General features: G+C 48.4%; 2 protein-coding genes across 5 annotated transcripts in view; one reads left to right on the top strand and one right to left on the bottom strand.

The window, feature by feature from the left end:
* RUNDC1 (RUN domain containing 1) overlaps window positions 1-2054 on the bottom strand; it is a 13440-nt gene extending 11386 nt beyond the window's left edge. For both annotated transcript variants that reach the window (XM_025362694.1, XM_025362693.1), the window contains exon 1: window positions 738-2054. In XM_025362694.1, the coding sequence (XP_025218479.1) occupies window positions 738-1235 (498 nt within the window). In that variant the 5' untranslated portion in view covers window positions 1236-2054. The remainder of the gene's footprint in view (window positions 1-737) is intronic.
* PTGES3L (prostaglandin E synthase 3 like) lies at window positions 1285-9801 on the top strand. 3 transcript variants are annotated; one of them, XM_025362696.1, is made up of 7 exons: window positions 1285-1766; window positions 2161-2274; window positions 2381-2447; window positions 2557-2655; window positions 6790-6879; window positions 8171-8224; window positions 9344-9801. In XM_025362696.1, exons 1-7 carry the CDS (start codon window positions 1630-1632, stop codon window positions 9377-9379), a joined length of 597 nt encoding a protein of 198 aa, XP_025218481.1. In that variant the 5' UTR covers window positions 1285-1629; the 3' UTR covers window positions 9380-9801. The 3 variants fall into 3 exon arrangements, with proteins under 3 accessions (XP_025218481.1, XP_025218482.1, XP_025218483.1); XM_025362697.1 differs by lacking the exon at window positions 2557-2655; XM_025362698.1 differs by lacking the exon at window positions 2161-2274 and having other exon boundaries at window positions 1630-1766.
* The last annotated feature ends 4184 nt before the right edge of the window (window positions 9802-13985 follow it).

Genomic DNA, 13985 nt, shown 5'->3' with positions numbered 1-13985 from the left:
AAAAAAAAAAAAAAAAAAAAAAAAAAAAAAAAAATTTCAACATTATAGCCTGCACGGTAACGCACGCCTGTAGTCCTGAGGCTGAGGTGGGAGGACGGCTTGAGACCAGGAGTTCGAGACCAGCCTGGGCAACATACCAAGACTCCCCCCGTCCCTTAAAAAATTCCAACATTAGGAAATTTATATAATCAAGAGTTGTGTTTATTTCAGTTACTAAGAGACCCTGCTGTTAACCCAAACTCCCACCCAGAGAAGTGTAAAGACTGCCTAGATTTCAGGAAAGCAGGGACAGGGAGTTAACCTAAATTTCCATGGATTCCAACTCACTGTCCTTTCCTTTGCCAATTTTCCCAATCCCCAGAGTTGGGGTCCTCTAGCAGTATAAGTGTTCAAGACTTAGATATGTGAGGTAAAGGTGAGTGGGTGCAGCACTGCTCTTGGCTGCTCTGCTACCCTCTCAACGACTCACTTCGCTCACCGCTCCTCTACCCCTCACGTCATCACGCACCGGCATCTCTCCACATCTTTCGTGCACACCGCTCACCCTCAGTTTCCCAGGCCTCTGTCCTCTTGCCCTTCAGCCGGCCCCGCACTCCAGTCTCTTGGTCTCCGACACACGTACTCACCAACCGAGTCGGGGAGGCTTCTCCCCTCATGCACCATCATCCGGGTCTGGATCGCCACCCACACGACCCCCCTATTCCCATATCCCTCGCGGCCCGGCTCCGACCACTCACCTGGTCCTCGCCCCGCAACCGTGGCCGGTCTCCTGGCAGCCCATCGCCCTCATCGCTGGCGGGGTCGCCGGGCCCTTCGTAACCTAGGACGTGAGGGCAGCCGCGGAAGGCGAAGTCTTCGAGCTCACGCAGAAGGCGCTGCTGCTCCGCGGGCGCCCCGCGCACCACCTGTCGCAGGCGGAACTGCACCTGCGCGAAGTGCGAGGACAGCGCCAGCAGCGCGGAGTCCAGCCGCCGCCGCTCTGCCCGCAGCCGCCGCAGCGTCCGGCCCGGCGAATCCGGCGGGGAGCCCGGGACCGCGCCAGGCTCCTCGGCCGCCGTCTCTTCGAAAAACGCAGTTGCTCCAGGCCCGGCCTCCGCCACCGCCCCCACCGGGGCCCAGCGCACCGCCTCGCACGGTGGCAGCGGCTCTTCTTCCTCCTCCTCTTCGTTTTTCGCTTTTGGCCCAACAGCCGCCACCACTGTTACCGGCTCTGCAGCCGCTTCGACAGCCGCCATCTTCCCGGAAACCCGGCAGCACGTCAGCCGCGCCCCCCCTGCTGCTATGGCAACGGCGTGTTGGCCTGAACCCCAGAGGAGTGGTGGGCGGAGCCTGAAGTTCCGAAGTCCCCGAGGGTGCCCTTTCCCAGGGGATTTAATTCAGGACAATAATGTTTTATTGAGCACCTATTGTGAATCAGACACTGAGCACACAGCTTTGGAGAAACAGGTGAATGATACCGGGGAAAAGTCATTCCCTGCGTGTAGCGTCTAGGGCAGCCTTTGCCCTGGTTCCAGCAGATGGATTGTCTATTCCTAGTCTGTGCGTTTCTGAAGACCCCAGGGTGAAGGGCTGCAAGGATTAAGCTCTCCCAGAGTATCTCCAGAGTGCAGATCCCTTGGCTGCCAGGTCATGTTCTCTGTTCCTCTCAACTGTTTTCCCGACCATATAAGGGGAGGCAGCTGCTGGGGGCGTCCCCAGGATCTAAAGATAGCGGCCCCTGCCTGGAACTCTAAATGCCACCCTGGAGCGGGAGCCGCAATGGCACGGTGAGTGTTTCCGGCTCCGGTGCTCCCCCTGGCCCTTTTCCCTGGAGATTCCCTGCTCCAGGTCTTCTGGGCGCTCCAGGTTCTGTGAGGCCCCATGGGAGCCCCAGACCCCTGGTCTCTGTAACTGTGGGGTGAAGGAAGGTGTGACCTGAATGTTCTCCCTGACGTCCTACTTTCCTAGTCTGGCACGTTCTATTCTTCCCAGGTTCACACTCACCACACCCACCCACTCCTGTCATTCCCTTCCCTTTCACCCCTTCTGTCTCATTTAGCTCCACTTTGAAAAAACTGTGGCATCAAACATCCCTGGGTAGTCTCCTGCTTCCGTCTTTCCCAAATGCCCTCAGTCTTCCCTCTCCCACCCCTATGAAGCCCCAACTCAACTTCTCTTTAGGCAGCACGCCCGGACCCTGTGGTATGACAGGCCCAAGTATGTGTTCATGGAGTTTTGTGTTGAGGACAGCACCGATGTCCACGTGCTTATTGAGGATCATCGCATTGTGTTCAGGTAGTGGCCTTCCCCTCTGAGGGCCTGGCTTCCCGGGAACCTCCCTCTTCTCCTAATGTCCCCACACAGAGTATTCTGCATCTCCTCAGCTTCATTGTCTCCTCAGCTGCAAGAATGACGATGGAGTGGAGTTGTACAATGAGATTGAGTTCTATGCCAAAGTGAATTCCAAGGTAAGGGTGGGATGGGACAGTAAGGTGTGGATGGAAACCGGGCTGCCCAGGGAAACTGGAGATTAATTCTAAACCCCAGACCCTAAGAATGAGGCTCTCTATCTGGCAGGACTCCCAGGATAAGCGCTCTTCCCGCTCTATTACTTGCTTTGTGAGGAAATGGAAGGAAAAGGTGGCCTGGCCCCGGCTTACCAAGGAGGATATCAAGGTAGGTGTATGGAAAGTGGCCTGCTCCTTCTCTCCATGCACCCAGGTTAGAGCTGGGATCGTCCTTGCCTCCTTTCCAGCCAACATTCAATCACTCACCAAGTCCTGCCTAATCTTTTTTTTCCCAACTGTATTAGTCTCTCTCATTTATTTTTATTTTAGTTTTTTATTTTTGAGACGGAGTTTTGCTCTTGTTGCCCAGGCTAGAGTGCAATGGCATGATCTCGGCTCACTACACCTCCACCTCCCAGGTTCAAGAGATTCTCCTGCCTCAGTCTCCCGAGTAGTTGTGATTACAGGCATGCGCCACCACACCCGGCTAATTTTCTATTTTTAGTAGAGACGGGGTTTCAACATGTTGGCCAGGCTGGTCTCAAACTCCTGACCAGTTGATCCTCCTGCCTCGGCCTCCCAAAGTGCTGGGATTACAGCCATGAGCCATGGCACCCGGCCTCGGCCAATTCTGTTTTTTTATATTCCAGTCCCAGAAGTAGTTTCCACTGTAGAAATTAATTGATCAGTGTTATTCTTTCTTTCTTTCTTTTTTTTTTTTTTTTGAGATGGAGTTTTTCTCTTGTTGCCCAGGCTGGAATGCAATGGCACCATCTCAGCTCACTGCAACCTGCACTTCCTGGATTCAAGCAATTCTCTTTCCTCAACCTCCTGAGTAGCTGGGATTACAGGTGTGCACCACCACATCCAGCTAATTTTTCGTATTTTTTTGAGGCAGTCTCCCTCTGTCACCCAGGCTAGAGTGCAGTGGCGTGAACTCGGCTCACTGCAACCTCTGTCTCCTGGGTTCAAGTGATTCTCCTGCCTCAGCCTCCTGAGTAGCTAGGATTACAGGTGCCCGCCACCATGCCCAGCTAATTTTTGTAGTTTTAGTAGAGACAGGGTTTTGTCATGTTGGCCAGGCTGGTCTTGAACTCCTGACGTCAGGTGATCCGCCCGCCTCAGCCTCCCAAAGTGCTGGGATTACAAGCCTGAGCCACCGTGCCTGGCCATTTTTGTATTTTTAGTAGAGATGAGGTTTCGCCATGTTGACTAGGCTGGTCTGAAACTTCAGACCTCAGGTGATCCACCTGCCTCAGCCTCCCATGGTGCTGGGATTACAGGCATGAGCCACCATACCTGCCCCTGATTAATCTTATTATTGCTATTAGTGGCTTATAACCAGGCTTTACTGACTCCTAAATATTAATGAATTCACTACTTAAATTCTTCCTAGTTCAAGCCTCATCCAACATATGGTGAGAAGTTTGTCGGGTATTTTCAGTCTCATTTTCAGTCCATCCTCTGCATTGCCCCCAGCATGGTCTGTCTAAAACACACATTTGACCCTGACACTCTCCCACTTAAGGCCCTCCAATGTATCCTCTTTAAAGGTTGAAAACTGCCTGATAGCTGGATCTGGCTCTCAGATTTGTTTTAATCTTTTTTTTTTTTTTTTTTTTTTTAATTGAGATGGAGTCTCGCTCTGTCGCTCAGGCTGGAGTGCAGTGGTGTGATCTCGGCTCACTGCAAACTCTGCCTCCCAGGTTCACGCCATTCTCCTGCATCAGCCTCCTGAGTAGCTGGGACTACAGGTGCCTGCCACCACGCCCAGCTAATTTTTTATATTTTTAGTAGAGATGGGTTTCACCGTGTTAGCCAGGATGATCTTGATCTCCTGACCTCGTGATCCACCCACCTCGGCCTCCCAAAGTGGTGGGATTACAGGCGTGAGCCACCCTGCCTAGCCTGTTTTAATCTTTACATTGTCAAAAATTATTTTAAGGCTAGGCTAAAAATACAAAAATTAGCCGGGCATGATGGCGCGTGCCTGTAATCCCAGCTACTTGGGAGGCTGAGGCAGGAGAATCGCTTGAACCCAGGAGGCGGAGGTTGCAGTGAGCTGAGACTGCACCACTGCACTCCAGCCTGGCAACAGAGCGAGACTCCATCTCAAAAAAAAAAAAAAAAAAGAAAATATTTTGACTCATTACTGACGTTAAACATTTTTTATTAGTTGCTAACATTTAAAAATGTGCATCTTGTAAAAATCCAGACTATAAGCTTCTGTTGAAAAATGGGAGGCTGGGAGAGGTGGTCACAATCCCAGCACTTTGGGAGGCTGAGGTGAGTGGATTGCTTTAGGTCAGGAGTTCAAGACCAGCCTGGCCAACATGGCGAAACCCCATCTTTACTAAAAATACAAAAAATTAGCCGGACGTGGTGGTGCAAGCCTGTAGTCCCAGCTACTCGGGAGGCTGAGGCGGGATAATTGCTTGAACCCAGGAGGCAGAGGTTGCAGTGAGCTGAGATCTCACCACCGCACTCCAGCCTGGGCAATAGAGTGAGACTCCGTTTCAAAAAAAAGGAAAAAAAAAAAGGCAGGGGCCAGGTTCGGTGTCTCATGCCTGTAATCCCAGCACTTTGGAAGACCAAGGCGGGCAGATCACGAGGTCAGGAATTTGACACCAGCCTGGCCAACGTGGTGAAACCCCGTCTCTACTAAAAATACAAAAGTTAGCCAAGCATGGTAGCGCGTGCCTGTAATCCCAGCTACTCTGGAGGCTAATGCAGGAGAATTACTGGAACCCGGAAGGTGGAGGTTGCAGTGAATCGAGATCATGCCACTGCACTCCAACCTGGGGTTTCACTGTGTTGGCCAGGCTGGTCTCAAACTCCTGATGTCAAGTGATCCACCTGCCTCGGCCTCCCAAAATGCTGGGATTACAGGTGTTAGTCACTGCACCTGACCAATAAATATCTTTTGAATGAAGGAGTGAATAACTTCTTCCCTGTATAAATGTGGAAACTTTGGAAAATGGACCTTGAAGGGTTGTCTCTGACTCCATGGAATGTAGCTTGTCTTTTTTCTTTTTTTTCATGACAGAGTTTTACTCTTGTTGCCCAGGCTGGAGTGCAGTGGTATGATCTCAGCTCACTGCAGCTTCCACCTGCTAGGTTCAAGTGATTCTCCTGCCTCAGCCTCCCAAGTAGCTGGCATTACAGGCATGTGCCACCATGCCCAGCTAATTTTGTATTTTTAGTAGAGATGGGGTTTTAGCATGTTGGCCAGGCTGGTCTTGAACTCCTGACCTCAGGTGATCCACCCACCCTGGCCCTGCAAAGTGCTGGGATTACAGGTGTGAACCACTGCGCCCGGCTGCAGCATGTCTGTCTTGTTGGTTGACTCCTATGTTGCTTTATGATACAATTATCTTTCTAGATGTATTGTCTCTTCAGTCAATTGGCTCCTGGAGGGTAGGAGTTCTTCTCCTTCTTTTTTTTTTTTTTTTTTTTTTAAGACGGAGTCTTGCTCTGTCACCCAGACTGGAGTGCTATGGCGCGATCTCAGCTCACTACAACCTCCACCTCCCGGGTTCCAGCAATTCTCCTGCCTCAGCCTCCCGAGTAGCTGGGATTACAGGCACCCACTACCACACCCGGCTAATTTTTGCATTTTTAATAGGGAGATGGGGTTTCACCATGTTGGCCAGGCTGGTCTTGAACTCCTGACCTCATGATCCACCTGTCTCGGCCTCTCAGAGTGCTGGGATTACAGGCGTGAGCCACCATGCCCAGCCTTCTTCTTCTTTTTTTTTTTTTTGAGATGGAGTCTTGCTCTGTCACCCAGGCTGGAGTGCAGTGGCATGATCTTGGCTCACTGCAACCTCTGCCTCCCGGGTTCAAGCGATTCTCCTGCCTCAGCCTCCCAAGTAGCTGGGACTACAGACGCCCATCACTACGCCCGGCTAATTTTTGTACTTTTAGTAGAGACGGGGTTTCACTATATTGGCCAGGCTGGTATCGAACTCCTGACCTTGTGATCCTCCTGCCTTGGCCTTCCAAAGTGCTGAGATTATACTCATGAGCCACCATGCCTGGCTGGAGGGTAGGACTTCTGAGATTTTCAGACCCTATCATGCCTAGCTTTGTGTGTAGATTAGCAGGTTCATGGTAAATCTTTGTGAATGATGATGATGACATGGGAACCTGAAGGGGGCTGGTCAAAGGGGTGCAGTTGGGAAGACTATGGACCTATCGACCCTCTTTTCCCCAAGTGTGCTCCCATGCATATGCTCACACTCTCCCACACACTCCTGCTCCTGCCCTCCGGGCCTGTGACTCTTGGCGCTTCTTCTTGCAGCCAGTGTGGCTGTCTGTGGACTTTGATAACTGGAGAGACTGGGAAGGGGATGAAGAGGTGGAGCTGGCTCAGGTGGAACATTATGCAGAGGTAAGAGAGAGTACCTGCTGTGTTCTGCTCACTTGATCATTCTTTGTGTTTCTCTGCACACATGTCTCTGGAGGATTGTCACTGGGGCCACGCAGAGATATGCAAGCTCTCTAGGCAGGTTACGCATTGATGCTGATGTTCTTTACCTATTTTGTGCAATGTTTATTTAATAGGGATGAGAGGAAAGAATATTATTGAAATTATATACACATTGATTCACTTATTCAGTGTGGAGCCTGTATTCTGAAGACGTTTGACAAAAGCTTTTTCCACTTTTCTGTAATTCTTGTTCTCCTATTTTCTGTGTGTGTGTGTGTGTGTGTGTGTGTGTGTGTATGGTTTTCTGTCACCCAGGCTGGAGTGCAATGGCACGATCTCAGCTCATTGCAACCTCTGCCTCTGGGTTCAAGCAATTTTGCCTCAGCCTCCTGAGTAGCTGGGATTACAGGTGCCCACCACCACGTCTGGCTAATTTTTGTATTTTTTTAGTAGAGACCGAGTTTCACCGTGTTGGCCAGGCTGGTCTCGAACTCCTGACCTCCGGTGATCCACCTGCCTCAGCCTCCCAAGTGATGGGATTACAGGCGAGAGCCACTGTGCCCGTCCTGTGTGTGTGGTTTTCTTTTCGAGACGGAGTCTTGCTCTGTCTCCCACGCAGGAGTGCAGTAGCTCTCTGCAACCTCCACTTCCCAGGTTCAAACGATTCTTGTGCCTCAGCCACCTGAGTGGCTGGGATTACAGGCATGCGCCACCACCCCTGGCTAATTTTTTTTTTGTATTTTTGGTAGAGATGGGGTTTCATCATGTTGGCCAGCCTGGTCTGGAACTCCTAGCCTCAGCCTCCTCTGTCTCAGCCTCCCAAAGTACTGAGATTACAAATGTGAGCCACCAAACCTGGCCTGCGTGTGTGTGTGTGTGTGTTCTTGAGCCAGACAACTTCGTGGGAAGTTAAAACTAGCAGTATAAAAATTCACATCATAAATCATTGGCTCCCAATAAATCACACACTGTATTGTTATATTATTTGGTTTCAGTTATAAAAACACTAGCCGATTCCAATCTTGTAAGGAGGATGGATTTGTAAGGAGGATGCTCTGTGTGTGTCTTTGTGTTTAAATTTTTTTAAGAAGGGGATCAATTTACTTTTCTCAAATTCATTCCAGTGATGTTTTAAAGATGGGAGCAGTTGCCTGACCGGTCTGGCTGCAGCCATTCTTCTATGGCCCATCAGTGTGCAGATTGTTCTTCCCTCACTCCCTTCTCCCTTATGGTTATTTTTTCTTCCCACTAGCTTTTGCAGAAGGTCAGCACCAAGAGACCTCCACCTGCCATGGATGATTTGGACGTAAGTAAAGCCTTCCCCTCAACCCTTCAGTTTCTTTGTAGCCCTTAAAATTAACCCACCAGAGAGCTCCTATCCCAGTTCCTAGCACACAGTAGTTCTCAGTGCCTGTTAACCAAATTTGAATTTGACCCAAGAGGGCTAATATTCTTTTTGGGGGGGCATGGGGGAGGAGTTTCGCTCTGTTGCCCAGGCTGAAGTGCAGTGGCCTGATCTCAGCTCACTGCAACCTCTGCCTCTTGGGTTCAAGCGATTCTCCTGCCTCAGACTCCTGAGTAGCTGGGAATATAGGCACCCGCCACCACGCCTGGCTAATTTTTGTATTTTTAGTAGAGACAGGGTTTTGCCATGTTGGCCAGACTGGTCTTGAACTCCTGACCTCAGGTGATCCACCCTCCTTGGCCTCCCAAAGTGCTGGGATTAACCGGTGTGAGCCACCGTGCCTGGCCCAAGAAGGCTAATATTCTTCTCCAGACTTTAGAAAACCCTAGCAAGACCCTCCTGCTTTCCATCTCCCCCTCTGTTTCTCCATCCTAGAGAAGACCTGGCCCTGCTGAGCATCTTTACAGCTGTAAGGAGCAATAGCATTAATTAAAATTCTGAAACTAGGGTGGGTGTGGTGGCTCACGCCTGTAATCCCAGCACTTTGGGAGGCCAAGGCAGGTGGATTGATTGTGCTCAGCAGTTTGAGACCAGCCTGGGCAATCGGGCAAAACCCTGTCTCTACCAAAAATACAAAAATTAGCCAGGCATGGTAGCGTATAACCCCAGCTACTCAAGAGGCTGAGGTGGGAGGATCACTTGAGACTGTGGGGTAGAGGTTGCAGTGAGCTGAGATCACGCCACTGCACTGCAGCCTGGGTGATGAAGCAAGACCCTGTCTCAAAAAAAAAAAAAAAAAAATCTGGAAACTATTGATGTAAGACAAAGTAGCATTGGTTTACTTAATATCCAAAGTAAGTTAAAACCTTCATATTAGCCTCCTAGGTTGGGTGGTTTAGGAAATCACAAAAAGAAACTTGGAGAGCAGGAGGGAGGGAGCAGTTTATTTGTTAACACAAATGTTCCTGTTTTGCAGGGTCTACAGGTGCTTTGTCTGTTTTTTTTTTTTTTTTCCTCTAGGATGATTCTGACAGTGTGGACGCAACAAGTAATTAACTTTCTACTACAGCAAAGCTGGGAAGGCGGCTGTGGCTATTTTCCAGTTGTTCTGGAAAGCTAGCGCCTAGGCCTTTGTCAGTACTTTGGCTGTGCACCAAGTTCCTCTGACACCTCTGAACTTTCCTAGAAGCTCTTTATTAAGGGTCATCCTTCAAGCTTGTCTTCCTTCTAGGCACTTGACTATGGCCTCACATCAGATGCAGGGTCAGGGAGGGGTAGACTGGTAGGGCTTCGGATTTCTTACTGATTGGTTTATAATCTCTGTGTTTAGGCCACTTGATTATTTGAGTATGTGTGTGTATGTGGCAAAACAAAAGCCGAAGAAGAATGGAGATTATAGAAATCTCTATTATGTGTGCATATGGGGAAAGCAAAAAGCCAAAGAAGAAACAGATTATAATAAATCTCTAGGAACTGTTCTCTGTCTGTTTCCTTATTGTACTTACTCCTCCTGGTGGCAAGCCTCTTCTCCCTCTAGTAACCAAGCTAGGGTGGTTCCTCTTGCCCAGATTTGTGCTCTGATTTCTTACAGCTAATTCTGTCATCTCTAGAACCAGCCACTTCAGCTTCCTGCACACTCTAGAAATCTCTTTATACTTTTTTTTTCCCCCAAGATGGAGTCTTGCTCTGTTGCCCAGGCTGGAGTGCAGCGGCATGATCTGAGCTCACTGCAACCTCCGCCTTCCGGATTCAAGCAATTCTCCTGCCTCAGCCTCCCAAGTAGCTGGGACTACAGACGTGCACCACCAGACTCAGCTAATTTTTGTATTTTTCACCCGAGATGGGGTTTCACCATGTTGGCCAGGCTGGTCTTGAACTGCTAACCTCAAGTGATCCACCCACCTCAGCCTCCCAAAGTGCTAGGATTACATGTGTGAGCCACCACACCCGGCCCTCTTTATACTTTTAAAACTGATTGTTGCCGGGCACAGTGGCTCAAGCCTGTAATCCCAGCACTTTGGGAGGCCGAGACGGGTGGATCACGAGGTCAGGAGATCAAGACCATCCTGGCGAACACGGTGAAACCCTGTCTCTACTAAAAAATACAAAAAACTAGCCGGGCGAGATGGCGGGCGCCTGTAGTCCCAGCTACTCGGGAGGCTGAGGCAGGAGAATGGCGTGAACCCGGGAGGCGGAGCTTGCAGTGAGCTGAGATCCGGCCACTGCACTCCAGCCTGGGCGGCAGAGCGAGACTCTGTCTCAAAAAAAAACAAAAAAAAAAAACAAAAAAAAAAACAACAAAAAAAAAACTGATTGTTACTCTAGTTAATGTCTATGTTTATTTGTCCATTCAACAGCTATTCCATTTGTCCATAAATATTTTTTGAGTGCCTAATATGTACAACTGACTATAACTTGAACAAAATAAATGCATTGCCTACAGACTTTGCTCTTGAACTCATGGTAAACTATTAGGATTTACTTTAAAAGTAAACTTTATTTATTTATTTATGTTTGAGATAAAGTCTTGCTTTCTTGCCCAGGCTGGAATACAGTGGTACATTCATTATTCACTGGAGCCTTGACATCCTGGGCTCAAGTAATCCTCCTGCCTCAGCCTCCTGGGTAGCTAGGACTACACCGCACCTGACTAAGTTAAAAAATATTTTTGTAGGCTGGGCACAGTGGCTCACGCTTGTAATCCCAGCATTTTGGGAGGCTGAGGTGGGTAGATCTACACCTGAGGTTGGGAGTTTGAGACCAGCCTGACCAACATGGAGAAACCCTGTCTCTACTAAAAATACAAAATTAGCCAGGCATGGTGGCTCATGCCTGTAATCCCAGCTGCTCCAGAGGCTGAGGCAGGAGAATGGCTTGAACCCGGGAGGCGGAGGTTGCTGTGAGCCGAGATCACACCATTGCACTCCAGCCAGGGCAACAAGAGCGAAACTCCATCTCAAAAAAAAACCCATATATATATGTTTTATATATATAATATATGTTATATATGTGTTATATAATATATATAACATAATATATAAAAAACATGTTATATATTATATATAATATATAAAACATGTTATATATAATATATGTATATTTTTTGTAAAGATATAATCTTGCTATGTTGCCCAGGCTGCTCTCAAACTCCTGGCCTTAAGCCTCCTGCCTCAGTCTCCCAAAATGCTGGGATTATAGGCCTGAGCTACCATCCCTGGCCCCGTACTGCATTACAAATACTATAATACCTATAATTTATTTTATACTACATAGTTCTAAGGTATAATTATATAATATACAAAACAATATATAACATGGAACATAAACATATATAGTATGTATTATTTATATGCAGTATATTAAAACTTAATCATAATTAGCAAATGTGATGTGTGTGTCTGTGTGTGTACACAACTGGAATCATACCATCCGTATCTTGCACTGTGCCCTTTTTCATTTAATATATATTGGAGATCTTTACAAGTCAGAACATATAGATCTAACTCATTTTTTTTCATGGCTACATGGTATTCCATTGAATGTATTTTTCATAATTTCACAGGTTCCTTATTGAGGGACACGTAGGTTGTTAGTCTTTTACCATTTTAGGTCGTTAGTCTTTTACCATTTTCTTTCTTTCTTTTTCTTTTTTTTTTTGAGACAAAGTCTCACTCTTGTCCCCCGCAGGCTGGAGTGCGATGGCGCGATCTTGGCTCACTGCAACCTCCGCATCCTGGGTTCAAACGATTCTCCTGTCTTGGTCCCCCTAGTAGCTGAGATTACAGGTGCCTGCCACCACGCCCGGCTAATTTTTGTATTTTTAGTAGAGACAGGGTTTTACCATGTTGGCCAGGCTGGTCTAGAACTCCTGACCTCAGGTGATCCACCTGCCTTGGCCTCCCAAAGTGCTGGGATCACAGGCATGAGCCACCATGACCAACTTGACCAACGGTCTTTTACCATTTTCAAACAATGTTGCCATCAACATTTAAAAATGTGTTGGCCGGGCGCGGTGGCTCAAGCCTGTAATCCTAGCACTTTGGGAGGCCGAGACGGGCGGATCACGAGGTCAGAAGATCGAGACCATCCTGGCTAACACGGTGAAACCCCGTCTCTACTAAAAAATACAAAAAACTAGCCGGGCAAGGTGGCGGGCGCCTGTAGTCCCAGCTACTCGGGAGGCTGAGGCAGGAGAATGGTGTAAACCCGGGAGGCAGAGCTTGCAGTGAGCTGAGATCCGGCCACTGCACTCCAGCCCGGGCGACAGAGCCAGACTCCGTCTCAAAAAAAAAAAAAAAAAAAAAAAAAACCTTTAAAAATGTGGATCTTCACGTATTTTTGCCAGAATATCTGTAGGGTACATTTCTAGAAGTAGAATTGCTAAGTCAAAGAGTAGATAAAATACATTTAAACATTTTGATAGCTGTTACCAAGTTGCTCTTTGATGAAATTGTACCAATTCTCACCCCTTGAACATTGAGTGTTCCATTCTCTAAAAGGTTTCAGATATTTGACAAGATACAAATTAGTACCTGGTTTAATTTGCTTTTTTTTTTTTTTTTTTTGAGATGTAGTCTCCCTCTGTCAGCCAGGCTGGAGTGCAGTATGGTGATCTCAGCCAACGGCAACCTCTGCCTCCCAGGTTCAAGCGATTCTCCTGCTTCAGCCTCCTAAATAGCTGGGATTACAGGCGCCCGCCACCACACTGAGCTAATTTTTGTATTTTTAGTAGATACAGGGTTTTGCCATGTTGGCCAGGCTGCTATCGAACTTCTGGCCTCATCTGATCCAGGCACCTTGGCCTCCCAAACTGCTGGGATTACAGATGTGAGCCACTGTGTCCGGCCCAAACTACTTTTTTAAAAATTAAATTAAATTAATTTTTTTTGAGACGGAGTCTCGCTGAATTCGCCAGGCTGGAGTGCAGTGGCGCGATTTTGGCTCACTGCAATCTCCTCTCTCTCGGGTTAAAGTGATTCTCTCGCCTCAGCCTCTCAAGTAGCTGGGATTATATAGGCACGTGCCACCACACCTGGCTAATGTTTTTGTATTTTTAGTAGAGACGGGGTTTCACCATGTTGGCCAGGCTGGCTAAATTGTTTACTTTTTTTTTTTTTTTTTTTGAGATGGAGTCTCGCTCTGTCACCCAGGCTGGAGTGCAGTGGCTGGATCTCCACTCACTGCAAGCTCCACCTCCCAGGTTCACGCCATGCTTCTGCCTCAGCCTCCCGAGTAGCTGGGACTACAGGCACCCGCCACCACGCCTGGCTAATTTTTTGTATTTTTAGTAAAGACGGGGTTTCACCATGTTATCCAGGATAGTCTCGATCTCCTGACCTCGTGATCCGCCTGCCTCCGCCTCCCAAAATGCTGGGATTACAGGCGTGAGCCACCATTCCCAGCCAAGGGTTTCTTTCTTTCTTTTTTTTTTTTTGAGATAGAGTTTTGCTCTTGTTGTCCAGGCTGGAGTGCAATGGCGTGATCTCGGCTCAACGTCACCTCTGCCTCCTGGGTTCAAGTGAGTCTCCTGTCTTGGCTTCCTAAGTAGCTGGGATTACAGGCATGCACCACCACACCCGGCTAATTTTGTATTTTTAGTAGAGACAGGGTTTCTCCATGTTGGTCAGGCCGGTCTCAAACTCCCAACCTCAGGTGGCAGCCT

The sequence above is a fragment of the Theropithecus gelada genome, chromosome 16 (assembly GCF_003255815.1).
Source record: "Theropithecus gelada isolate Dixy chromosome 16, Tgel_1.0, whole genome shotgun sequence".
NCBI lineage: Eukaryota > Metazoa > Chordata > Mammalia > Primates > Cercopithecidae > Theropithecus > Theropithecus gelada.
Note: the sequence above shows the minus strand (reverse complement) of the source record. Positions and strands in the feature narration are given on the sequence as shown.

Excerpts from the sequence above, each read along its gene's own strand:
- PTGES3L (XM_025362696.1), top strand. The coding sequence starts at position 1,630 with ATGTTCTCTGTTCCTCTCAACTGTTTTCCCGACCATATAAGGGGAGGC. Across the intron at positions 2,656-6,789 it reads TTACCAAGGAGGATATCAAG|CCAGTGTGGCTGTCTGTGGA; the intron begins GTAGGTGTATGG and ends TTCTTCTTGCAG. Across the intron at positions 6,880-8,170 it reads AGGTGGAACATTATGCAGAG|CTTTTGCAGAAGGTCAGCAC; the intron begins GTAAGAGAGAGT and ends TCTTCCCACTAG.